The sequence below is a fragment of the Danio rerio genome, chromosome 5 (genome assembly GCF_052040795.2).
Source record: "Danio rerio strain M-AB ecotype USA chromosome 5, GRCz13ab, whole genome shotgun sequence".
Lineage (NCBI taxonomy): Eukaryota > Metazoa > Chordata > Actinopteri > Cypriniformes > Danionidae > Danio > Danio rerio.
Window position 1 is genome coordinate 68397662 of NC_141025.1, and position 24684 is coordinate 68422345.

A 24684-nucleotide genomic window follows, 5' to 3' on the forward strand; every position below is an offset into this window, starting at 1 on the left:
CTGCACATAAAAATAGGTGGATGAAAATGCAACTACTGACTTGTTTTTTCTGAATCACCAAGGTCCACAATTTCAGCTGAAAAATCTTCATTAATATTCTGTGTGTGTGAGCAATGTCAATTTTGGAGGAAATACACCTGTATAGTCTAACAAATGTGTTCCTATAGTATATGGCTTGCAATGCTTAGGTGTTGAGATACAGTAAAGTGCCCTCAGTTTGATGGTATTTTAAAGAAGAGTTAGGTCAAGATTCCAGCCGTGGGAGAGTTTTTTTTTATATATTCATTTTTCATATATCTTGCTGAGGCTAATTGGTTTAAGGGTAAGGTTAGCTGATTACTCCAGTAGGCTTAATGACATCCTTGAACTGAAGTTGCTCTCTGCAGAGACTCTGCCTGGAGTATATATGTGAGATTTGAGTTCGGTTCTCATGCTCGTATTGACATGAAGCAGAATCAGCAGGGAGGTTCACTTGCAGATTCCTGACCTTACAGTATTGACTTCACAATTATCGGTTGGGAAGGTCCAAAAATTCAAAGGATTATGTGTGTATGTAATGCTAAATTTTAAGAAGTCAGAATCTATAAGCCAGGGGTGCCCAAACTTTTTCTTACGAAGGGCCAAAAAACAAACTTGATTGAGGGCCGTGGGCCAAAAGTAAATATACCAAACTGCATTGTAAAAAATGCAGGGTTCCACACAATTCATTCCCTAGTTGTCCCAAACCAAATCAATTAAGTTAACACATTTAAGTGGATTAAACATAAAACAATTAAGTTGTCCCCAAAAAATGTCAAGAATTGTGTTAAGCTCATTTTGCATAAATAGATTGAACAAGCAGCAAAATAATTTTAATTATTTAATAAAGTTTCAATGGATAATTTATTAATTTATTTCATATTATTAATGAATAGATTTAATCATATCAAATAAAGCAATATATATTTTTTTACATTTTATAATGAACAAATTACAATAAAAGCATAATTTCTTTTTTTAACACAGTGTAGATCAATGCAGAATACACTAAGCTGCACCTGCCTCTGTTGATGTCTTCTGCATTGTCTTCTATTCATCAGTGATAGTGTATTTTTTTAAATCTAATTTATTTACAACATTTAGTTGAAACAATTCATTTCAGTTAGCTTTTTTTAGCTCACCAATAAAACAAACTACCAAAAAAAAAAATACCTCTTTTCTAACACTGGATGGCAGGCCAAATTAAGGGTTACCAAGGGCAAACTTTCGCTTATGGGCCCTAGTTTGGGCATCTCTGCTGTAAGCATGTAATAGAGTGTTTGAATATTTCCATCAAATCTACTTTGCACTCTACACTATAGAAAAGGCCCCTTTAAATGGATAGTTCACCCAAAAGTGAAAATTTTGTCATCGTTTTCTAACCTTGATTTTACATTAATCTTTTATTGGAAACCATACTCTGTAAAAGATAATGACAAAAAGCCGTCACAACAAAAGCCTTTATGTTACTTTAACTCATTTAATAAGTAATCATGTTTTAAACTAATTTTTAAGTTCTGCAAAGTTTTATTTAATATTTTTAGTTTGTTTGACTGATGTAAGTTAAGATGACTAAAAAGGATAATTTGATTCAACAAACATTTTAAACAGTATGATTTTTTTTATTCTATTAAGATTCATAAACACCATTACGTTGTTTTTTGGTATTTATTTGATATTTATTTGGTGTAGTTCTATCATCCGAATGTTTCAGCAGAAATCAAGACTCATCAGACAAGGCAACATTTTTCCAATCTTCTATTGTCCAATTTTGGTGAGCCTGTGCGAATTGTAGCCTCAGTTTCCTGTTCTTAGCTGACAGGAATGACACCCGGTGTTGACTTCTGCTGCTGTAGCCAATCTGCCTCATAGTTAAATGTGTTGTGCATTCAGAGATGCTCTTCTGCATTCCTCGGTTGTATCAAGTGGTTATTTGAGTTTCTGTTGCCTTTCTATCAGCTCCAACCAGTCTGGCCATTCTCCTCTGGCCTCTCATCGACAAGGCATTTGTGCCCACAGAACTGCCACCACTGGATATTTTTTCTTTTTCTGACCATTCTCTGTAAACCCTAGAAATGGTTGTGCGGGAAAATCCCAGTAGATTAGCAGTTTCTGAAATACTCAGACCAGCCTGTCTGGCACCAACAACCATGCCTTGTTCAAAGTCACTTAAATCACCTTTCTCACTCACTCTGATGCTTGGTTTGAACTGCAGCAGATTGTCTTGATCATGTCTACATGCCAAAATGCATTAAGTTGCTGCCATGTAATTGGCTGACTAGATATTTGCGTCAATGAGCAGTTGGACAGGTGTACCTAATAAAGTGGCCGGTGAGTGTATATTCTCAATATATTTCTGTAAACATTATTAATGTGAAAAAAAACAAAGTTGTCAGCGTCATACTGATCTATAGTGTTTATTTTACAAAGAAACTACAAGTCAAATGTACGTTGATGTACGTTTTTGCTATTTCACAAAAATGTAGGCTGAAGCACATATTTCTTTTTTTTATGTTTTATTTTTACAATGTGAAATATTACAAAAATATAAAAAAAACATAAACATGTAACAATAAGAAAATACACTGAAGAGTATTTTGAGCAAACAATAATAATAAAAAAATAAATATATAATAATAAGGTAAAATAAGGTAATAAACAAATACATTTTTAAAACCACACTAGTGCAATCTTATTTACAGAAAAAACAAGTCTACAATGTGTTGAGCAGAATTAGTTTCCCGTAACAAGCTGGGCATTGGGGGGTGGGGACTCAATCAGAAGAAGCAGGGTCAAGCTGAAGAGTTTGGACATGTTTGCAAAGTGGTTCCCACAATTTACTAAAAATAGTGCTAGGCTGGTGTACTAGGGAGTACCTATTTTTTTTCTAATTTCATAAAATAAAGAACATTTCTTATCCAACAAGTGTGAGAAGGAGGGTGAGGGCTCTTCCATGAAGCAGGTATTTCTGTGTTGGGTTCAATACAAACCAAGATTAAGATGACAACATCAAACTTTCAAACAAACTGCACAAGAGTTCATTGTAATCAAAACAAACCTGTTACATGTAAACACACTTACATTTACACTGACCCTATATTAAACAGCAGTGTAACTTGGCATAAAAGATTTGGTTCTGCTTCTTGATATCTCGTTAAGTCGCCGCCAAACAGAACTCGGAATATCAAACCTCATAAAAACATGGTCCGCCCTGATAGCAGCCGCCCAATCAAATGCAAATCAGAGCCAGCCAGACTGAGAAAACACTTTGCCTTTTTGTCTACAATCGACATCAGATGGTCTCTGGAGGAGCTAAATATGGTATAAACAGCTTGCTAATTGCTTCTGCATATGTGCTGCGCTGTGCCCTGCAGATGAACTGTTTTGTTGATGTTTTTTTATGTCTGTCTCCTCACAGCTACACTCGGCACTCTGGACTTCAGCCTTCTGTACGATCAGGAGAACAATGCCCTGCACTGCACTATCAACAAAGCCAAGGTAAGACCTGTTCCTCAGCTGCGTCGCAGATGCCCAAAATCCAAATGTTCCTTTCGCCAGCACCTCCGAGGCCTGGTTTCACAGACAGGGTTTACACTAATCTGGGATTAGGCCTTAGTTCAATTAGGACATTTGAGTGATTTTTATAAATGTGCCATAAGAAGAAGTCTGACGTCTATCACAAAACAAAGACATAGGTATATTTGAAAATCACTCAGGCCTTGTCTTTAAAACCAGGAGCCGGTGGGCAACTTCATGAAACCTTTCCTTTAGTGTTGATAGTTGTATGAAGTGAAGCATTTAAAGTAGATGTGATGCTCCAGGGGATCCTTTGACCTGTGTGTGCCCCTTTTTGGTAATGCTTTACTTGAACTTGTTCTTAAGACCATCATGAATGAGATTCTTTCTATGCTTATGACAACTCTGCCGTTCGCTCAGTTTTGTCTTTTGTTTTAATGCGAAGGTAACACAAACTTGACAATCAAATACATCATAACCTGTTATTCTTATGCAACATTACCAAGACAACATAACTTGTCATAAATCTGTCATGATCATGACTGTCATGAGGCCATTATAAGTTTGTTATTGCGTTATAATTATCAGTGTAATTAGTTATGTGATAGTGTAAAAGCAAAGCAAGGAGTTACTTTTCATTTTGAGGTAGTTTAAATGCATTGATTATAATGTTCTTGTCTTAAAGACTAAACAAATTTAAAAGTTCTGTATACATTAAATCAATTCAGAGACTCATGAGTCTGTGTGTGCGTGTGTGTGCGTGTGTGTGTGTGTGTGTGTGTGTGTGTGTGTGTACACACACACATAAAAATACACATAAAAAGAATATATATATATATATATATATATATATATATATATATATATATATATATATATATATATTATAGATGGGCATAGATTCATTTTTTTACTCTAGATTAAACTTGGAATTAATTTAGATTAATCTAGATTAATCTAGGCCCATTTGAATTCTGCCGAAGGCATTCAGAATATGTGTGCTACCCAAATGATAAGTCTTTGAGAACTGGTTTCTCAAGCCAGGTGGCGCATTAAACCAGGGGCTCATCTCCTGTTTCCAAAATGGATCACAAACTGCTTAAGAAACTGTTCTACTATGATAATTGCTGATGAAAATAAATGATGTTCAATAAGATGTACTTGTGTTTACTAACTGTTTATTCAGTTAAACATGAACTTTGAACTGTAGGCCTACATAAGCTTCAAACAGAAATTTTTGATCACCTTGATCCGACTAAAATAACTGAACTAAACAGAAATGGAATTAAGACATGTGGAGTATGCAGATATTAGTGGCATTATTGAAGTAAACATCGCAATCAGTAAACAAAACCAAAAATCCTAAAAACTAAATAAGGGCATTTTGAAATCAGCTTTTCAGAATCCAGTTTATTTAGCCTCTTCATTTTTTTTTCTTTTTTCTTTTTTTCTTTTTGCTGGTTGACTTACAAGGGCCAAAAATCTCAATAATTTTGTGGATGTATTTTGCAAAAAGATACATCAATAGATGAAGCTGTATTAATAATAGTGTGGCTCAAAAGGAATATAGATGAATTATATTATTAGGGTCTGTAGAGTGAGTGTGTGTATATAGTAATGCCTTTTGTTTAGTTTCTTCAATTGTCTTGTGTTTTTTTAATTAAGCATTGATTTCTATTTGGGTGGTGCAGTGGGTAGCACAATCGCCTCACAGCAAGAAGGTTGCTGGTTCGAGCCCCGGCTGGGTCAGTTGTGTTTCTGTGTGGAGTTTGCATGTTCTTCCCATGTTCGCATCTAAAGACATGCGGTCCAGGTGAATTGGGTAGGCTAAAATTATCCGTTGTGTATGAGTGGGTATGGATGTTTCCCAGTGATGGGTTGCAGCTGGAAGGACATCCGCTGTTTTAAACATATGCTCGATAAGTTGGCGGTTCATTCCGCTGTGGCGACTGCTGATTAATAAAGGGACTAAGCCGAAAAAAATTGAATGATTGTAATCAAAGTAAATGTAAAGCCATTCTATAAAGCCATATTTGGCTTTGTTACCTTGGCAACAAAGAAAAGGTAAGACCCATCCCTCAGCCTGGTCACAAAATGTTCATTTGACCAGCAGCCTGCGGTTTTGAAGCCACTGGGATACTTGATCCAATCTTTCCTCCTGATAGTCTGCCTTTAGTATAGCGTCTGTAAAGTTGTATAAAGTGAAGGATTTAAAGTGGATGTGGAGCTCCAGGGGGATTCTTTGGCCCGTGTGTGTGTGTGTGTGTGTGTGTGTGTGTGTGTGTGTGTGTGTGTGTGTGTGCGCGAGGCTTTTTTTAGTGTTGTCTTTTGAGAGGCATTTCCCCTGATAACACACCGCCGCTAGCATCTGCTGCTGTCTGTTTTGCTTAGCATTCAGTCTAGACCGGCAGTAGTGCTACAAGCAAATCTCTCTCTCTTTCTCTCTCTCTCTCTCTCTCGCTCTCTCTCATCTTTTCTCTGTGTTTCTAATGCTGCTTTTCACACTCTCTGTACCTTTGTGGCCTTTGAGTACAAAACACTGCAATGAAAGCGCAACACTTCAATAGTTTCTCTTTTATTTATTTATTTTCTGTCTGTATTTTTTCAAATGTTTGTTTTGCAGGTCCGTTTCAGTTAGAACAACTCTTAAGATTTGTTTCTTTATTTTACTTGATGTTAGATATTGATGTTATTTACTTACAGGAATATTATATCCAACTGTTTAGACTTCTTCCGCACTTTTAGCTATAGTTTTAGTTTGTTTTTAGTATTTTAGTATATTCTTATACTGAATGTTTATTTTTTAGTACTTCTAATTATTTAAGTTGGTTGCCAAGTCATGATCTTTAACTTTAGTTTAGATTTTTCAAAAAAGTAATATTTAATTTTAGCTTTTTATTTTATTTGTAGATTTAGCTTTTATTTAAAACATTTTGTTTTATTTATTCATAACAAGTTTATTGATTTGTTTTTTTTTTCAGGTTCAGTTTATTTTAGTTTTTTGACAAGATAACATTTTTAACTTTAGTTTACATTTTCCATAATAATTATATATTTAATTTTAGCTATTTATTTTATTTTGTCAATGTAGATTTTATTTAAAATACTTTATTCTGTTTGTTTTTCTTTTCATTCAGTGTTTTCAGATTCAGTTTCTTTTAGACATAATTTTTAACTGTAGTTTATGTTTTTCATATAATTGAATATTTTAATTTTAGCTTTTTATTTAGTTTTTATTTGTAGCTTTTATTTATAATATTTTCTTATTTATTAATAATATTTTAATAGTTTAATTTATTAATCTTTATTTGACTTTTTATTTTATTTATGTTTTTTTAGGTTTGGTTTATTTTAGTTTGTTAACAACACATAATTTTGAACTTTGGTTTACGTTTTTCTTATAATAAATATATATTTAGCTTTCATTTTATTTGTAGGTTTAGCTTTTTAAAATTATTTTCTTATTTATTATTAATATTTTATTGATTTATTTATTCATGTTTATTTGACTTTTTTCTATTTAGTTTCTTTCTTCAGTTTTTTCAGGTTCAGTTTATTTTAGTTTGTCAACAAGACATAATTTTGAACTTTAGTTCACGTTTTTCATTCAATACTTGTATACTTAATTTTAGCTTTAAGCTTAAATTAATTTTTTATTTGTAGCTTTTAAAATATTTTCTTATTTATTAACATTTTTTATTTATTTATTAATGTTTATTTAATTTTTTTATTATGTTTTTTTTCAGGTTCAGTTTATTTTAGTTTGTTGACAAGACAATTCTACTTTTTCATATAATTGTATATTTCATTTAGCTTTTTTATATTTTATTATTATATTATACTTTTTACTATTATGTTACTATTATACTATTATACAGTTTTTCAGGTTCAGTTCATTTTAGTTTGTTGACAAGACATCATTTGCCCTTTTAGTTAGTTTTTCATGTAATATGTGATATTAGACAATATAGGTTTGTATGTGTGGGTTGCGTGTGTGCGTTTGTGTCTAGTATAGTGCTTTTATCTCTTCAAGTCAGAAACTGCATGAAATTGCCTTTATAATAGCAACATACTCCCTAGATGGCTAATGCAAAGATTACGATTACATTTTGCACAATGAAGGGTAACATGTATTTAACCTATTGAATATCTGTCATACAGTTTATACTGAAGACTGTATCGTGCATTTATTTATAGCTCAAACTGTGTCTAGTGGATTTGACCCTACACCAGCCTAATTATACAGGGCTAAAAAGTCGATTCATCAGTGCCTGTTTTTTCCCAAAGAAAAAGAGCAATCCTCACAGTGAGGTAATCAACAGATTGTCCTGTAATTGCTCTCGTCAGTCAGTGTAATCACTAACAGCAGAGCAAAAGTGCAGGATTTAGGCCAAAATGTAGTTGGTTTCTATTTCGCACTATTTGAGCATCTGTGCACTGATTTTTGGGTCTTTTATTCAGTTTAATGCTAACATATTTTCAGTGATTTCATTGGTTTAAAACAGTTTTTAAATTATACAGTGAAAATATGTAACTGTTTTAATAGTAAGTTTCCTATATATGTACATCGAACAACCATAAACTGCCTTTCCTCAAATTCCCTGTATAACATTTAAATGTTTATACTTTTTTATTAGGTGCCCATATAGGAGTGGAAACACAATGTGGAGAACCCATGCGAATACTTAGAGAACATGCAAACTCCACACATAAATGCCAACTTCACATTTAAACTATCTTAACATCTTAAAATTACTTCAGATATTAAGGCCGTTCTTACATTTGTTGAATTTAATGAGGTCTTTATATCCATGCGTCCTGAAGGAACCGCACTCATTAAGTAAAACTGGAGTCAAAACAAGAATCATTAAATTCCCATTTCTTTAAAATCAAAAAGGGCTCGTCATGGTGCCTGTGGGATCTGTTCTTTCTGTGGTGAAGGTAAATAAAAGGGCAGCAGTCGTCTCTGGCAAGCACAAATATCCTCTAGAGGAACAGAAGCTTCATTGTCTTGCTCTCCTCATTTTACACCTCAGATTAACACTGCTATTCAAATCCGCTATTATGGAGGCAAAGTGAGAAGCACTAAAAGACGTGATTGCCAACTGTATATGCTATTATTGTGTGACTTTGTAGAACAGGACGCCTACAGTTCACTAGATTCCATTTCAATGTATTCAGCCTCAAAAAAATGATTACACGTATTTACAGCATTATTTAGGAACGCGTTTAATTAGCTCGGTTTGCTAATGAATACCTACATGAATGGGTCAGTTATTCATTATTATATATGTAACCAACTGGCCCTACTGCACCCAACCCGGTCTGAGCTGGGATCGAATCGGTGATTCTTTGCATGGGAATCAGTACCCGCGTTTCCACTATCGCGCCTAAAGCGAGCGAGCCAAGGCCAGTGGCGTTTCCACTGTCACTTCCAGGGCCTAATCGGGCCAAAGCGGGGCTTTCTTGGGGCCAACGGCCGGCCTTTTTCGGCCCGCCTAATACCTTGGGCCAAGGGGGGCCAGCTGAGGCTTCGGGGCAGAGTGAAAGGAGAGGCGGGCAGTTTTCTGATCGCACATGAGTATATGTGCCAAACAAATAAAGAAATAAGGGAAAGAAAACATCTAGCCTTATAGTCTGGGGTCTTTTTGCGTTTGATCACCCTTATGTTTCCCTTTTAAAGGTAAGGCTGCTGCATAAAATAAAAAAGTAGTTTTAATTTATAGTGACGTTCTTTGCTGCGTCCTCCTTTATGTTTCAATAACGCATAATAATCTTTACACCATATTAAAGACACAGCAGACAGTAAAGGTTTTCGAGAGTTTTTGTCAAGTTTAAAATGTTTGTTTGTGCGCATTTAATGCCTGTATGTGTGTGTGAGACCGGGCAAGAGCGCTCCTTCACAGCTCTGTTATTTTGGAGATAATACACAATATAAATACAACAAAAGGACGTAAAACTTAACAAAATACGTGCCCACTTTCGTAGACTTTAAACAATATAGTGTCATATCTTGATAAAATAGCCTAAGCTATAATGAAATATAATTTAAAGAATTACAAATATCGGATATATATAAAATCGCATTAAATAAATAAATGAACCAATATAAAATAAACAAAAGCTAGCTATATGTAGGTAGCCTATATACAATACATAAATCAAACCGTTTTAAAGCCACATATATAGCCTATAACTTTCATTTTACAAAGACCTATCTGAAAAAAAAGATTTTCGATATTCTCTAAAAACAATAAACACCGGAAAAGGTTTAAAATAATATTTATAAAGTATTTGGATACGATGATATTAATCAAATCGCGCAAACAGACCATTGTTTGGGTGAGTGAATGCAGAATCTAGCCTATACCTTTTTTTCTGTCTCCCAGTCCAGCGCAGCGCTCGCTGCTTTAAATGCATTGGGGGAAAGCCCAAACACAAAATGTGTTCTATATCCTCAAACAACTGTTTATGTTTTTATATGACGTTGTTAAATTTATAAATGAAACTTTAAATGAAGAGCTTTAGTGAATAGCTGCTGAGCGCAACAAATATGGCTATATTTTATTATTTTATTATATTTCATGTACTGCTGTACAGTTATGTGTCATTTGTTTGTTTCGGTTGTCTTTATTTTTATGGTTTTGTTTCGTGATGATTCTATGGTGTGCTTTATCTGCCTAATTCCCACTGAAGTGGGCGGGTTGTGTGACGTTTGATTCGGGGAAGTTCTGTGGGCGGTGTTTGCGTGAGGCGCTGTGAGCTATTAGCCCGACAATGGAAACGCGACATGATTTCGGCCTCATTTCTCAACCTCCCGGGCTATTGACCCGGCCTGGCCCGATTAAAGCCCTGGCTCTAACTAGAAGGCTAAAGACCATGGCTTCTAGTGTCTGTCGCTAGAGCACCTTCAGAGCTCAGAGGAGTGAGGTTTACCTGCATAGCACTTCGCTATCTGGCCTCCCTTACACTTACCCCTCTAAATCTCAGTGCCATCCCAGACGAGCCCCCATGTGTAACACACCGGTCCTACTGCACCCAACCCGGTGTGAGCTGGGATTGAACCTGCGATTGTTTGCATAGGAGTTGGTTGCTCTAACAAGGAGGCTAAAGACCATGGCCCTCAGCGTCTGTCTCTAGAGCACCTTTTGTGGTCAGAGGAGTGAGGTTTACCTGTACAGCACTTCACTAGCTGGCCTCCGTTACAGTTTTTCCTCTAAACCTTACTCCCATCCCAGACGAGCCCCATTGTGTAACCCACCGGCTCTAGTGCATCCAAACCTGTCTGAGCTGGGATCGAACTAGCATTTGTTTGCACTGGAGTCGGTTGCTCTAACAAGGAGGCTAAAGACCATGGTTTACTTGCATAACACTTAAAATAAAGACATCTACATTGCAAAATAAGCAATTCTAAGGGTAAAAAGTAGCGTAGGATGGGAATCAAAGTGTTTCTCCTGACTGTTTTTATTAAATGGGGTTATAAAAAATAGAATTAACTCATTTTGACCACAGAGGCTGGCTATGTACACTGAATGTTGCCCCACAACTGTTTAAACGTCTTATAAAAGTACTTTATGCATACACACATTTATTTTTTTGCATTTAGACCTCCCAGATGAATGCATCATACAGAATGCATCATATATATTTTGTACACTGTACATAGCCCCACCATGACATCATTATTGAGCATATAATGTACTCCATATGAACTGTAAATGCAAAAAAAAAAAAGTTTCCATCGCATCATGGTCAACTTTATTTGTATAGCACCTTAAAACAGCATTAATGGCGAAATAACAAACAGTCAGAGAAAAAGGACATAAAAATAAGTATTAAATAAATCTGTTCATTTGTGAGTTTTGTTTTGTTTTGTTTTGTTTTGTTTTGTTTTGTTTTGTTTTGTTTTTTGTTTTGTTTTGTTTTGTTTTGTTTTGTTTTGTTTTTAGTTAAGTTTAGTTTAGTTTAGTTTAGTTTAGTTTAGTTTAGTTTAGTTTAGTTTAGTTTTGTTTAGTTTAGTTTAGTTTAGTTTTGAATTTGCAAATTTAATTTGAAGGTTAATAGAAATACCTATATGTAAGTGCTTTAAATTGTACATTTTTATTCAATGTTTGATGTAATCTCAACCAAAACACGAAGAGAGGGCAGGACATATTGTAGCCCCTCCCCTTTTCTAAAAACAGCCAACAGCATTTTGTTTAATTATTGCTCTATACTTAAGCGCATCAAATAAAAACCAAATAAGAAGCGTCTTGAAGGGGGCGGGGCACATCAGATGCTGGAGAGCATTTGATTGGTTATGATTTGATGAGAAACTGAAGTATGAGGTGACATGAATAAAAGCTTTGATCCAGTAAGGTGAAAGTGACAAACTACACACTTTACATATTAATACCAGTTTTAAATCTTCTAAACGTGAATTTTGTCACTGTTTTGGAGCACACTAGCTTATGCAAATTATAAAAACTAACAATACTTATACTAATTTCTAAAAAACTTTATTTTTATTTCATGGGACCTTTAATGCTTTAGACTTCTATCCATAGATGCCTTCTGTTCATTAGATGGTGGTTTTCTGGCCCTTGATAAACATAGTAGGTGCCGCATCAAGCTTGATGTGCTTCTCATCTCCTGAAAAATATCAATTTTATATGTCTGCTTTTTAAAACAAATAAACTAGTGGATGTGCTAGTATACACGTCTTGAAACAGCAGAAAACGTCATAATCATGCATGTCAGAAGGTCACATCCAAATTGAAACTTGAGATATAAATACGTACATTTACCCAATCACATTAATTAGCATTCATGTAAACACTATAATTATTTCATTCAAGCTAACAGCAGCTACTGGAGGCTGTAGTAATGTTGCTGAAATGCTAAATAAATGGTATTATAGAAATAACTATATAACATGTAAAATATTTACCATATTATTGATTTTTTTTTTATTAAATTAACAAGCCTTAAATACTATTTTAATTTTTGAACTATTGTGTATTAAACATGTATTAAAATGGATTATGCTACAGGTATACATTCAAAAAATTACATTTACTGTCCCATGTCTTAGGGGTAAATTTAAAGCCCTTCCCCTTCACACTCTGTGTCAAAGGGCAGTGGTAGGGGTAAAAAAGATTTTAATTGGGATTGGCATCGCAATATACATTGCATACCATACAATGTATCCCCTTCAGTAGCACTGTCAGCGCAACACAATCCAAAGCAGAGCTTTTACACAATCAAAAAAGAAACTAGATATTAATTATGCAATCAGTGTCATTTCCTGTTATTTCAGCACCGAAGAAGACATAAAACGAATAAGTGATATCAATATTGCTGCAGTTTCAACTGTTTTCTGAAATCCTTCGGGAAATAACTGGGAAATTACAGAGGAATACAAACAGCCTTGCGTTTATAGTCACTGTGCCAGCGTTCGCTGTTTACAAATTATGCTCCAGGCAATTGCTTTTTGCTCCTTGCTTGGATAAAAATCACTTTGTCACTTTATTGTAGCACAACACATGCATTGTAGAGCTCAGACAGACAGCATTTTTGGGGGTGGGGGGTGGGGGGGATTGTGGCCGCATCAAAGCAAGATGTACCAGGCCACCTGGTAATTGAAAAATAACAGGTGGCTGGAAGTAAGCTATGCACTGGGGTTAGGCACCGGTCAGCAGTGCTGTTTGCTCGCTGGGCTCTTTGATAATGCTATTTTGTAGCTGAGATGTCATTTTTATTGAACAAAAATGGCTGTGCGTCTTTGTCTTGCAGTATATAAAACTATAGAATGTAATTATGGAAAAGCATCCCAGCCATTAATCTGCTGCACTTGTGCATTAGCTCAAGTGTTTTGTTTTTTTCTTGTAACCACACAAGAGGGACAAACCCATAAAGCAAATGAGTTCATTTAGTGTTCTCGGAGAACTGGCAATCCCAGCCTGAGAATGTGCTATTCCCATCAGCAACACTAGTCTCCTTGGAGCACTTCATGCTGAAGCCCAATTCCCTGAGAGTTGAAGTGGAACAGTGATTCTGATTTATACATTTACATGGCAGATCCTCAACTCACAGGCTTCATGCAAGACCAAGAGGAGCTTTTAAATACCAATCTGGGTTTGTTGGGGGTGGGGGGTTTAGATGGAGGGTTAAAAAAATAAATCAATTTGTCTAGTTCATGTTTGTCCTTGAGTGTGGGCCGGGGAGAGAAATGAACCAGGACTCATGGAAAAACATGTCCTAGATATTTAAATTAATTATTTAAAAACATTTACCAGTATTATTCAAAGCTGATTTTGAATGATGTTGGTTTGATTTTTAAACTATTAATTGATTTATAATTGCATAATTGGTTGAATAAAAAAAGTGATAAATAAGGTAGACTTGCAGGTCATTTAGAAGTATTTTTTGTAATTAAATAAAAGCTTTCAACATAGGCTCATTCTGAAAACATAGCCCTATATACATTTCTGGAGATCACAAATTATGTAGCCAGAAGTACGTATGGCTGCATTTCTTCTGTAAAACGAACACTACAGGGCGATATAACGCCGTTTCTTTTCGTGCTTACCAGTGGACCACTTAAGGCTGAGTTATACTTTTGCATCAAGCGCACGCGTATGCTACGACACTGACGCATAGCTTACGCCGTGTCTTTCGGCGTCGCTGACGTGCACCTCTCAAAAAATGTAACTACAAGTCGAAACGACGCGTAGGGGAAGCTCTGTGATTAGTCGGCTTGTTAGCGCTGATGAGTCTGGGCGGGACCGAGAGCCGCCAAGCAGAGCGAGCCCAATGGAGCGATTGTTTACAAGTGTGGAGTCCCATGAAGGAGCTCTGGATGGAAAGTTTTGTTTTGTGTTTACCTCATAGTTAAAGTTGTTGCACATCCGCCGGTTCCTGCCTTAAAATGAGCGAGTTTGAGCCACTTGTACATCCCGGAAGTTCAGAAAGAACAAAACAGCAGCGAGGAAACTCGACACAGAGGAACATTAACACCTCACTGCCAACTAGCGTTTTGGAAGTGTTAATGCAGACCAACAGAGACAGCGCGCAGAAGTATAAATGCACAGCTACGCGTGTTGCATGCATCGTTGGTTACGCCGGTCACTTGACGCAGAAGTATAAACCAGGCTTTAGGCCCTGTTTACACTATCAGGTCTTGATGCCCAATTCCGATTTATTGCCTATATCAGCTTTTTTGTCTGTCCGTTTACACGTTCTTTTAATTGTGACCCATATTCAATTTATGTGCTTACACTTGCCATACAATTTATGATGCATGCATAAACGCGGGCTCTAGCATCTGTGCCACACTAGCCACGATGGAAGAAATTGTCTTGTTTTTAGCTCTGCGAAATATGCGAAGTGTTGTATAAGCAGTGAATGGCTCAGTCCAGATTTACCCCAACGCAGTTTATGTAATGGTATGGCCCTGATGTGTGTGTGTAGTTGAAGATGTAGCCTTTGCCTGTGTCACACAGGTGTTGGAGAGAATAAAGTTGTTCTATGTGTAGCCCGCAGTGCGTGTATTAATAGCGACAAAAAACAAAAGTAACAGCATGAAGTTCGCCCAACTTTAAAAGGATTTTAAGGCAGAGGGGGTGGGAGAGGACCGTCATCACAGCTTGCGCTTATGGTTTGTATGCTGTATGATGTCCTCCACCATTCAGAGGAATGTTTGGGTACGAGCAGGGGCATTGCTAGGGTCGAAAAGGATAAGGGGCTTAGCCCCAAAGACCCCCCAATACCCCCCCAACATAAAAAAACAATGTTCTAATTCACAATTCACCCCGCTAAAATACCACCACTTTCATAAGGTAATCTACTTTTATAATAGATTTATAAATGGTTTAACAATAAATAGGGTTTTTGAGTTGACAGTCTTTTAACAATAAATTTTGAAGCTTTGTGACTTGTAACACCAAAAAGGGGAAAAAACATTGATAAATTATCCCACTTCTCATTTACTAGTCTGTTGTAAGCCATATCGTACCTCTTGAGCCTCCTATCTCCTCTCCTGATTCGCAGTTTCTGTTTGTTTTTTGAAAATGTAATTTTCTACATGTCCTCAAATCTGAAAATATGATTTATTCTATAGTGTGAGTTGTTATCCAGTGTGATACAAAGCTACAAACATGTTCAGTTTTACAGAGTGATTAACTGAGGTGTAGTGTTGTCATGATACTGGAATTTCTAAATTCAATAGCTTGCAAAATATTGATATTCAATAGGCTACTATTTTTGACATAATAACAATTTTATCAAAAATAGTACAAAAATTAAAATAAAGATTTATATGATAGACTTACTTCAAATTTCTATACAGGGAGATTTTTTTCAGTTTTCCTCAAAATAGGGTGATGTGGGCATTGTAGCACTTTAAATGCATGTAATGCCTGTTTTATTCATACTTGAGCAGAAATTCCATATATGCCTCACAAAAGTAGTAGAACATTCTGGAAAATCCCTAATATGTGAAGGCATCCAGCTATTGCTGTAGTTGAATGAAAATAAGATCTGAATAAACATAAAAAGGCTTTAACTGATCATTTACACAACTGCGACAATAAATGTTTATACAGTTGAAGTCAGAATTATTATACCCCTTTGATTTTCTTTTCTTTTCTTAATATTTCCCAAATGATGTTTAACAGAGCAAGGAAATTTCCACAGTGTGTCTGATAATATTTTTTCTTTTGAAGAAATTCTTATTTGTTTTATTTCAGCTAGAATAAAAGTAGTTTTACTTTTTTTAAAAACCCTTTTAGGGTCAAAATTAATAGCCCCTTTAATCTAAATTTTTTTCTGATAGTGTACAGAACAAACCATCGTTATACAATAACTTGCCTAATTACCCTAACCTGCCTTTAAAGCCTTTAAATGTCCCTTTAAGCTGTATAGAAGTGACTTGAAAAGTGTCTAGTCAAATATTACGTACTGTCATCATGGCAAAGATAAAATAAATCAGTAATTAGAGATGAGATATTAAAACTGTTTAGAAATGTGTTGAAAGAATCTTCTCTCCGTTAAACAGAAATTAGGGAAAACAATAAAAAGGGGGGTGAATAATTCAACTGGGGCTAATCAGACTTCACCTGTATGTCTTCTTCCAGCCATCTTAGGTATTTTCATAAGAAAGCCGATTTATAATGCCCTGCTAACTGACATAGCATGTTACAGTAGAATGTAGCTATACAATAATATGCTAGATACATGAACTCACTGTGATTTAACTATTACAGAAACAGATGTGACTGGCTATATCATATCTAGATAAATATGCCTAGATATCTATATCATATCTAGAAAGCTAGAACAATTTACGTTTTTCTGACTAATTCGCATGTATGCATTGATATGATGCACATTTTATCCATTACAGTTATTTTATTTCACCAAAACTACACACATTTTATACTGTGGAAACAAATTTATTACTTATTACCTCATCAGCTTCAGCTCTTCAAAATAATGAATAAATGTGCAGTGGTGGAATTTTTTTAAACATCATGTGACAACAGAGCCACTCCCACCTGCCGGTAGATACAGGTACTGCTGAACAGCTGACCCGACACAAACACTGCGTTAGGTGGAATGTGCGTGATGTACGCGGTAATTTTCAGTACTTAGATAACAAAATAAATGTTATACACCATATTTTTATTTAAGTGCAACATATTCCAAAAGATCAGGGGCTTTTGACAATACATCAGGGGCTTAAGCCCCCAAAGCCCAGTCGCATTGTCACATATCCGATTTATATCTGATTAGTTTACACATATAAAGAAGGCCTGAAACCGATCTCTGAATATCCGAATGCATGCGTTTTTTTCGTGTTTACACGGTCATAGAACAGATCCAATATGTGTCACATATGAGCAAAAACTGGTTAATTGGTGCTTTTGAAAACACTATTGGTTGGGTTTAGTGAAGGAGGAGGGTGTGTCAGTGGATCGGCCAGTCAGTCGACAGCAGCCTCTGGTGGATTAACACGGGAACAGCAGGCGTGAATGGCACTAGCGAGAGAAATTTGAGATCTCAAAAGGTGTATACAACGGCTTCTGGTGGATCCTTGGCCAAATTAACTATCATGTCCTCCCAGTCATCCCCATCCACCAAATTGGCTCTATCACTGTCTCTTTACTCCCCCAATAGCTGGTGTGTGCTGTGGCTGCCGTCGCATCATCAAAGTGGATGCTGCACACTGGAGGTGGTGTGGAGAGACCCCCCTCATAATTGTAAAGTGCTTTGGGTGTATGGCCATACACGATAAATGTGCTATATACATGCACACATTACATTTACGAAAACAATGAAATGAACATGAGATAAAGTCAATTCTGTCAAACACATCACATGACGAAGCATTATCCAGATGATGATAAAGTGTAAAACCGACGTGAATGAGGTTGGTGTCGTGATCTCGCTCCTTTAAAGTGTACATGCGCCTTAGCTTGGGCACCCTGAAAAAATGCTGAATTTGTTTGATTCGGACATTTAGAAACTAAACTTAAGAGACAGCTGTTGTTTAATTTTATTGTCGATTCCAAATATGTAATGTAGTTGTAGGCTTGGAAAACAGTTTTAAAGAATTTGATGTTTCCTCATGCAGACTGAATAGCTGAGCATACTGCCCGAGAGGTCCACCGAGTGAAATGACTTGCCTTAAAGGCATTTTGACTGCAGGCAATCTTTGCTACCATTGACAACAACAAATCGAGAAAAAGCACTTCGGTGGACACGCAGCCTAAAGCTGCTTGTTTATGCATTTACATGCAAGACATTAATAAAATAATGGTAAACATTTTCATATAATTTGCCTACATATTAATTTTTGCTGCTGTCTGTCTGCAGTTGGCATTAAAAATTTGTGATCAGCATAAAAAAATTTTTTTTAACAATTGTAAATTAAATTTGTTTAATCAGAATATATACTTTTTTTCTGGATTTTGTATCACCATAGTCTCTAAATATCCATACAGATAAAGCCAGAATTATTAGCCCTCCAGAACAATTAGCCACCCTGTATATTTCCCCCCCAAGTTGTTTAATAGAAAGAAGCCTTTTTTTCAACGTCTTTCTAAAAATAATAGTTTTAATAAGTCATTTTCAATAACAGATATTTTTGTATCCTTGCCATGATGACAGTAAATAATATTTTACTAGATTTTTTTTTTAAGATACCACACTGAAAAGAATGATTCAAAGATGATTCCTTGGATTTACTCAATTTTTTTACGTTAAGTGGTTGTAAACAATTTATTTGGGCTGAATTTAAACAAACAAATTAAGTTGAACATTATTAAACCTAATTTGAACGTATAAATTCAACACAAATAAATTGTTTGCAACAGTTCTGCATACAACACTTTTTTTCAGTGCAGTATTCAGCTTAAAGTGACATTTAAAGGCTTAACTAGGTTAATAAGGCAAATAAGTGTAATTAGGCAAGTCATTGTAGAAAGCCAGATTGGCTCTGTTGTTCGCTCTAGTTTCTTTCACCTAAGGCAACTGGCCAAAATTAAGCACGTTATGTCACGCAAGCACTTTGAAACAGTATTCCATGCCTTTGTAACCATCCAACTGGACTACTGTAATGTACTATATTTTGGGGTGATTCAGTCCTCTGTATCTCGACTGCAGCTAATCCAAAATTCAGCTGTGCGTCTTTTAACTGGCACACGCAAATAGTTGTTTTTTTTTAAGTGTTCGAATGGTGCTGCACCTCTTTTCCTCTCTGAGCTTCTCTGTCCCTACACACCTTCTCATTCACTCAGGTCAGCCGACCAGCTCCTCCTGGATGTGCCCAGGACCATTTGAAAGCTCAGAGGGGATCGGGCTTTCGCTGTGGCAGCACCTAAATTGTATGCCGTTTGTATGCCAGAAAAAAATATATATGATCAGAAATACTGTGGAAAAACTTGCTCTGTTAAACATCATTTGGGAAAAAGTTTCTAATAATTTTGACTTCAACTATATGTAATGCACCAAATGAGATTTAAATCAGAAACATTTTCCCCCATTTTTATCTCAAACCACAGTTACACCCTTGAAATCCACCATGAGGATTGTCCACCAAGATTGTTAGTGCTCAAACTAAACCAGTGAGAGTGTGAAATGCCATAAAAAGGGGCTTTTCTCTCTCTCTCTCTCTCTCTCTATCTGTGAAAGTCTATACAGAGGCCAAAGTTCCCATAGTTGCAGAAAGCGTCTCACACAACTGTCAGGTGGAAAGAGTCACCCAGACTTTTATGGGATCAAAGATGAGCTTTCTGTAGCCCTCGTCCTGACCTCTGCTTCTTTGATCTGCTTCTGTTAGCTCATCTCTGAATGCACAGCTTCCAGAACAACCCGGCACTCGTACAAGACCCAGCAATGACTTCCAGGCTGTTAATATTTCATTACGCTTGTCCTATATTGAACGGCCCCTCATCAACAATATGCAGATAAGGCAAGCTGTTAAATTATGAAGTAGTCAGTCATCCAAAACTCTTCAATGGAAAGTGGACAAACACTACGCAGAAGGTAATGATGAGTGTCGGTTTTACCTCTGAAGGGAAGAAAGGGTGTTATTTGACTTTGTTGGGAAAGCTCGACCTCGGCTGTCTGGTGTCCATGTTGAATAATTTAGAGTCCAATCAAATAGTGGCTTATGCCCAGTTATGCATTATATCTGTTGCAAAATCCACACTCTTCTAGAGCTTGATTGATAACTGCTCATATATAAAGAACAGGATTTTAATGTGAAGCTATTGATCTCTCACTAGACCTTCATTGAGAGGCACAGCATGTAACCGTCCCATTTCACATCATAAAGAAAAGCTTAGAAACTGCCTTCAGTGTCATTCAACACGCATCTCGCAGAGTATTTTAAATGCTTTTAGTGAGCAGCAGCCTGTAGCCTGGTTATGCTAATCAAACAGTTGAAGGTCATTCTGTCCGGCATCTGCACTCGCTCTCCAACTCTTACTTGATTAAGTCAGTTGTTCAAGCTGGGGAAAATTCACCAAATGGTTACTTCGCTTTTGTAACCTGAACTTAGCATCCTGATTTCCTCCACACACACAAAAAGCTACTTGTAGTAGGATTTGTCCTATGGCTTTTAATTTATTAAAAACAATCTAGAATGTTTTATCACTGTAATCTAAACCACTTCATGAATTTTGATGACGTCTTAAGTACAGAGGCAGAAGTTAAAGATAAAATGTAGGGGTTAATCCAGGGATGTCCAAACTCAGTCGGAGGACCGGTGCCCTGAAGAGTTCAGCTCCAACCCTAATCAAACACACCTGAACCAGCTTTAGGGAAGGGTTTTGGTAAGTGGTTCACCAGGTGATCTGTACAACAAATCCTCCCTTCTAATGGACGAGTACAAGAAGGACGTATATCTGAAATGGGTAAAAAATGTATGCTAAGTAACATTTTTCCGATTTGCGGAAAACTATACAGCACCCTCTTGTGCAGTGGTTCCCAACCTTTTTTGCTAGAGACTCTCTTTTCCCCTTGAAAATATTGTAAGGCCCCCTCCACATTTAATGATATAATCGCTTATATAAGTTTGCAGTAATGATGACAAAAAAAATGTTTTTTTCAAACGGTATGTTTATTACTATATTAAAATATGTTTATGCACAAATAATAGCCTAATGTAAAATATGAAAGCAAAACATCAGTAGGCCATTTATAACTGAAAAACGTAAGCATTTGGCCTTTGAATTGGCCCTATTTGACATTCAATAGCAAAAATATCAGTATTCGGCAGCTAGCTCTTGCAACTCTCACATGTTCGCCCACTGAAGCTAAGCAGGGCTGCGCCCGGTCAGTACCTGGATGGGAGACCACATGGGAAAGCTAGGTTGCTGCCGGAAGTGGTGTTAGTGAGGCCAGCAGGGGGCGCCCCAGTATAGTGTCCGGGACGCTATACTGCTCAGTGAGCGCCGTCTTTCGGATGAGACGTTAAACCGAGGTCCAGACTCTCTGTGGTCGTTAAAAATCCCAGGATGTCCTTCGAAAACAATAGGGGTTTAACCCCGACATCTTGGCCAAATCTGCCCACTGGCCTTTGTCCATCATGGTCTCCTAACCATCCCCATATTCCAATTGGCTTCATCGCTGTCTCCTCTCCACCAATCAGCTGGTGTGTGGTGTGGTGCCGTCGCGTCATCCGGGTGGATGCTGCACACTGGTGGTGGATGAGGAGATCCCCCCATTGTGTGTAAAGCACTTTGAGTGCCCAGAAAAGCGCTATATAAATGTAAGGAATTATTATTATTATAGTATTCACACTGGTGTATAAGGAAAAAAATATATAGGCTATTACAATGTAATACTTGCATGTTATTTGTTATGCTCTATTAATTAGTTTGAGGATTCAGGGCGAATCAGTGCGACTCTGTTTTTTTTGTGGTGAACAGATTACAAAATTGTCCATTTTTAATGGTGCTAGGTGACCATCAACCGCTTTCCCAGAGGATGACAAGTTGACAAAACATAGCTGTCACTCTCTGATACAAGTTTTATCTATCAAAAAAAAATTACAAAGCACTGCAGTGTTTGGGTGTTCTGTGTTTGTCTGAGAAAACTAATCTTACCGAAATATGAATATTTCATATAAGCTAAAGCTGATCAGTCAATTCTTGTCATGTGACTCACGGTGAGCTCGCGGGAGTCATTGGCATGAGCGCGTCACGCCGCTTGTGTGCACATTTCGCGCACCTCTACTGGATACAGCAAACTTGTGCGAACTCTAGCAATACGCAATATGCAAACGACCCCATTTGCGATCTCCATCAGCTGATCTTCTTGCAGAGCCATGCTGGATTCACCTGATTTGTTGACAAATGGGTTGCGAATCCATACCTTGGCAGTTCATGGGTCGTTCACTGGCTGTTTTCCCCTTTGCAAAACTGCTTTCCAAAGACGCCTGTTTCTTACTCATTTTGCCGCTTGTGGGTTAAATCTGGGCGCTCAGGTGACCGAGATGTAAGCGAAAGTACGGTTAGTTTTCACAATAAAACACTTTTCAAAATCAAATATCGGTTACACTCAGATAATAAAATAGAAATAATTAATGATTTCTTGTGCGGCCTGCTACCAATTGATCCACCGACCGGTGGTTGATGACCACTGAGCTAGAGGATTAAATGAACTAAAGCTACATGATCCTAATTGTCCACTGCTGAAAAATGTTTAAAATAAGACCCCCCACAGAGCTCAATGAGGCCCCCTTGTGGGCCGCGACTTCCCTGTTGGGAACCACTGCTCTGGTGGATTTGTCATCTGAAACATGCAGTAAAATGTACTCAGAGCAATGCATTTTAAGATTTTTTTAAAATGTAGGCCGAGTCATGTATTTTGAAGGAGTCTGTGCTGATTTGGGAAGATGAAACTAAATTATGGGGTTTAATCTACAAAAAATGTATCATCCATGCACCAGTCATTTGCAGAATCATCACTAAACTAAATGTGCTCAAACATCACAGTTTTGAGAATTGAAGTTGTTCACTACATTTCGAAAATGTATGTAAATTAGATTAATTATGCATAGTTTTTTGTATTTGTAAAACTCAGCATTATTTGTCAGAAGCAGTTAACGTGTGAGAAAAACAAGCAGTTTGCACGGAAATTGGCTGTGTTTTGAGATTTTTAATTAGTTTAAATAAATCTTTAGTTGAAAAGTGCTTGGAAAAAAAAAAGCATTAGCAAAATGAGATTTAACTAACCATTGGCAAAGTGACAAGCAGCTTGCCGACAGCCAGCGGCAGTGACCAAATGTGCAGCAACTTGGCTAACTGCATGTGGATTTAATGGCTGCTGTGTGTTTAGCTTTACACTCTCGCCTCAGCCACAGACGGCACACCCACACAACGCCTACAGTCCATTCACACACACCGCCTCATGCATATTGCGCAAATACTGGCACGCGCTGCCTGATATTCCTGTTCCGATCAGATTGGCAGTTCTTGTCTAATTGACTGGATTTATGCAGTTTACAAATGTCACGATGCAGAGCAGTCCAGGAAACACTGCTGTGTTTTTGAGGAAACCTACTACTACAGTACAGTACTTGACAGCAGTGCAAGGTTTATGCTGTCAAATCATTCATTCATTCATTTTCTTTTCGGCTTAGTCCCTTTATTAATCAGGGGTCGCCATACCAGAATAAACCGTTAACTTGTCCAGCATATGTTTTACGCAGTGAATGCCCTTCTAGCTACAACCTAGTACTGGGAAACATCCATACACTTTCATTCACACACATACACTAAGAGCAATTTAGCTTACCCAATTCACCTGTACCGCATGTCTTCGTACTTGTGGGAGAAACCGGAGCACCCGGAGGAAACCCACATGAACACGGGCGGAACATGCAAACTCCACACAGAAATGCCAACTCACCCTGCTGAGGCTCGAACCAGTGACCTTCTTGCTATGAGGCGACAGTGCTACCCACTGCGCCACCGTGCTTCTGTCAAATCTTTGAAAAAAAACAAACAAACACTTGAAATATATTTCTTTGAGAACTTAGAAAACAAAATATCCCTGGGCACGCTTGTCTTTTCAGCTTTTGTTCTCATAATGTGAGATCCACCAATATATTCATGCTTGCTTAACCTAGAGTATACGCTAAGATCAAAATGGCTTGTGCACAACATGCTTGACTGTTTTTTTTTTTTTATTGATTTCTTTTACTTTTTTAAATCTTGGCCATAAATTTGTCCACATACAAGGATAAATGTGCTATTTGTGCAAACTACTTATTTACAATGAGCTGAAACAACACGATTATTGAGGGTTTTTTGTGACAATTTTTATGTTTTATATTCAAACTACTTAAATTCGTTAAAATTAATGTTAACTTAATTCCTTCATGTTGTCCCAACACAAATCGGTTGTGTGGAACTCAACATTTTTACAGTTTAAGTGCCAATGTTATGAACCAGGGCCAAAGATTAACATATATTGCAGAGTGCTAAACATGGGTAAAAACTGTTCTTGGTGTGTAAATTAAACCAAGTTACTCGCCAGTTATCCAGTTCTGTGATTATTAAATCGCAAAGATTGTGTTATAGTTAAACACAAGTAAACACAGACTTCCCAACTTTGTTTACTTCAAATCAAAACAGGGTCAGGGGGAATAAAATATTA

At 36.8% G+C, this 24684-nt stretch overlaps 2 protein-coding genes and 1 long non-coding RNA gene across 12 annotated transcripts in view; 2 read left to right on the forward strand and 1 right to left on the reverse strand.

The window, feature by feature from the left end:
• doc2b (double C2-like domains, beta) overlaps nucleotides 1-24684 on the forward strand; it is a 408709-nt gene that overhangs the window by 278214 nt on the left and 105811 nt on the right. For all 10 annotated transcript variants that reach the window (XR_015492002.1, XM_087254531.1, XM_087254537.1 and 7 more), the window contains one exon: nucleotides 3437-3516. Coding sequence is in view for 9 of the 10 variants with exons in the window: in XM_087254531.1 (XP_087110657.1) it covers nucleotides 3437-3516 (80 nt within the window). In the remaining variant the exon portion in view is untranslated. The remainder of the gene's footprint in view (nucleotides 1-3436; nucleotides 3517-24684) is intronic.
• Nucleotides 11568-24684, reverse strand: part of si:ch211-209a2.2 — a 142069-nt gene continuing 128952 nt past the window's right edge. Inside the window, exon 9 of the transcript XR_015492050.1 lies at nucleotides 11568-12165. The gene's annotated coding sequence lies outside the window, so the exon portion shown is untranslated. The remainder of the gene's footprint in view (nucleotides 12166-24684) is intronic.
• On the forward strand, nucleotides 13294-22953 carry LOC147844453 (uncharacterized). Its single transcript, XR_015492129.1, has 3 exons — nucleotides 13294-16399; nucleotides 16512-17670; nucleotides 17912-22953. It is a non-coding gene; the product is annotated as an uncharacterized LOC147844453 (long non-coding RNA).